At 61.3% G+C, this 2,984-nt stretch overlaps 1 protein-coding gene across 1 annotated transcript; it reads right to left on the bottom strand.

The window, feature by feature from the left end:
* Positions 1 to 6: 6 nt before the first annotated feature.
* LOC122194116 (protocadherin beta-16-like) lies at positions 7 to 2,977 on the bottom strand (the record flags this gene model as incomplete). The annotated part of the gene is made up of 1 exon (XM_042895039.1): positions 7 to 2,977. A coding segment is annotated over one exon (2,412 nt), but the record flags the coding sequence as incomplete, so codon positions are not given.
* Positions 2,978 to 2,984: the final 7 nt, after the last annotated feature.

The raw sequence follows: 2,984 nt of genomic DNA, 5'->3' as shown, positions 1-2,984 counted from the left end.
GAATGCAGCCCATGTGCACAAAGCAAAGCTGCAACTCCCTGTGCATCGAGTGAACGTGGCTGGAAGATTCAATAGAGCAGGACAAACGTATTTCCAGGCTGGAGCATTGGCAGGTCCCACTCTCCTCACTCAGTGGCGTGCCTGGAAACGCTTGCATGCAAGCCCTCATCAGCTACAGGAAGCCAACCACTGCAACTGATGAACTCTGCTCGCTTCACAGGTGGCACCAACTCCAGCCCTCACATCCTGCAGGCTCTGTCCTCATCCAGCTGACAAAAGGGCTGTCAGCAGAAACACAGATTTCTGGGGACCTCTTGAAAGACAGGGAATTTCTGTTGTGGCCAGAGCTAGAAGGCTGAGGGACTGAAATCTAGGGGAGACTCAGAAAGCACACACCCAGCTTCCTTGTTAATATTCACAGCTTCCAATTACACTTACGTTCTTGTGGAATGGGAGGTAAACTACAAAAGCAGATCTAAACAAGCAGACATGGAGTTAACTATCAAAGCACAGAAGCCACACTAAACAAGGCATGAATCAGCTGGAAATGCAGACCCAGTGCTAATTAAAAGCCGTGAAACTGTCCCACAGATTGCATCCCGGGGCTCTCGACATCAGCATCCCCCACGGGGACAGGGACAGCAGGGAAATGCTCGGCATCGTCGCCGGCCACCCCCGGGCTGCAGCGCTGCGCCGGCAGGCTGGGCAGCACGGGCTTGAGGAACTGGAACTCGCTGTTGCCCGAGCCCGTGCTGAGGCTGAGCTCGTAGCAATAGGCGTGGGGCAGGGTCCCGGCAGCGGCCCCATCAGCCACGCAGCTCTGCACGCCGCTGGGGCCGTACAGCACGTGCCCGCTGCTCGGCTCCTTGCTCTTGCACGCCTTGCACGCCGCAAAGGCCGCCGCCGACACCAGGAACAGGAGCGAGACCAAGACCAAGGCGACGATCAAGGAGGCGGTGAGGGAGCCGTCGTCGTCGTGCGCGGCGGGGCTCTGCTGCGGCGGCTCAGCGTCCCGGGAGCCGTGCAGGAGGAGCACGCTGAGCGCCGCGGTGGCCGACAGCGGCGGCCGCCCGTTGTCCCGCACCAGCACGACCAGCTGCTGCTTCGCCGCGTCCCTCTCCGTCGGCGGCCTCCTCAGCCGCACCTCCCCGCTTTGGGCGCCCACGGCAAACAGCCCCGGCTCCGTGGCCCTCAGCAGCCGGTACGAAAGCCACGAGTTCTGCCCCGAGTCGGCGTCCACGGCCACCACTTTGCTCACCAGGTCCCCCGCTTCGGCCCACGCGGGCACCGGCTCGCTCCAAGCACGGCCGCCGTCCTGCGCGCTGGGGTGCAGCACCAGCGGCGCGTTGTCGTTCTCGTCCACCACCAGCAGGCGGACGACGACGCTGCTGCTCAGGGGCGGGGACCCCGCGTCCGCAGCGCTCACCACCACCTCCAGCTGCCTCAGCTGCTCGTAGTCCAGCGGCCGCAGCACGAACACGGCTCCGCTCTCGGAGTTCACGGACACGCACGAGCACGGCTCTCGTTCGGGCGGATCGGCCGCCACCAGCGAATAGCTCACCTTGCCGTTGGCTCCCGCGTCCGCGTCCCTTGCCTGCACGGCCCCGACCAGCAGCGCGGGGACGTTGTTCTCGTGCACGTACATGGTGTACGACGTCTGGTTGAAGACGGGCGCGTTGTCATTCACGTCCCAGATGTCCACGGTGAACGTGTGGCTGCCGCTCAGACGAGGAGACCCTGCATCTGCGGCCGTGACAACCACCGTGTAACGTGCCGTTTGCTCCCGGTCCAACACGCTCACGGTCACCAGCTCGTAGTAGTTCTTAAACGCTGGCCGCAGGGAGAAGGACAGCTGTTCTTGCAGGGCACAGCTGATCTCCCCATTCACACCGGAATCCTTGTCGGTGACAGAGAAGAGTGCGACCACTGTCCCGGGTGCTGCATTCTCAGGGATCGGGCTGCTGAAGGAACTGACCACGATCTCTGGTGCGTTGTCATTCACATCCACCACCTCCACCAACACTTTAGAGAGTGCTGACAGTCCTCCACCATCCACTGCCCGCACGCTGAGCTCGTGTTTCTGTGCAACTTCGTAATCCAAAGGCTTCGTGGTACGGATTTCACCACTACTGGGGTCAATGATGAATGCTGACTGGCTCTGCACCACTGCTTGGCTGAACTGATAGGAAATGTTACCATTAATACCCACATCTGCATCGTTGGCCAACACTCTGAGGACCACAGAGCCCTCAGGGACATTTTCCAAAATCTGTGCATTATACAGCTTCTGTGTGAAGATGGGAGCATTGTCATTTACATCCAGAACTACGATGTGGATTTGGGTGGTTCCACTCCTCGGTGGAGAGCCCCCATCCGTGGCAACGAGGGAGAAATCCATCTCTGGCTGCTCCTCCCTGTCCAGAAGCTGTTGTAAAACCAGTTCAAGAACATTATCACTTCCACTGTGAGTCTGATAGGAGACAGTGAAGAACTCGTTCTCAGGAACGATGCTGTAAGCCTGGATGTCATTGCTGCCAATGTCCAGGTCCTGAGCAGCATCCACTGGGAAACGGGAGTCCGGTTCGCTGGTTTCCAGAATCTTAAAGGTCAGCCGTTCGTCCGGGAAGACCGGCGAGTGGTCATTGATGTCCTCCACGGACACCTCAATGGGAAAGAACTGCAGCGGGTCGGCGAGCAGCAGCTCGAAGGCGAGCGTGCAGGTGCGGGAGCGTCCGCACATCTCCTCCCGATCGAGGCGCTCGGCGACTACGAGGCGGCCGCTGCCGCGCTCTAAGCGAAAGTGCTGCCGGCCGGCCGGCGAGGCGATGCGCGCCCGGCGAGCCCAGAGCTGCGCCGGGGCCAGCCCCGCGTCCTCCGCCACGTCGCCCACCGGCGAGCCGCTCTCGCCCTCCTCGGCCACGGAGTAGCGGATGGGCTCGCAGCGAACGCGCGCCACGCCCAGCAAAGCCCACACACACAGCACT

This window comes from Lagopus leucura, unplaced genomic scaffold, assembly GCF_019238085.1.
Source record: "Lagopus leucura isolate 7727_CA_CO unplaced genomic scaffold, USGS_WTPT01 35387-0_obj-0_obj, whole genome shotgun sequence".
Lineage (NCBI taxonomy): Eukaryota > Metazoa > Chordata > Aves > Galliformes > Phasianidae > Lagopus > Lagopus leucura.
The sequence above is the reverse complement of the archived record's forward strand: the minus strand, read 5'-3'. Positions and strand labels throughout refer to the sequence as shown.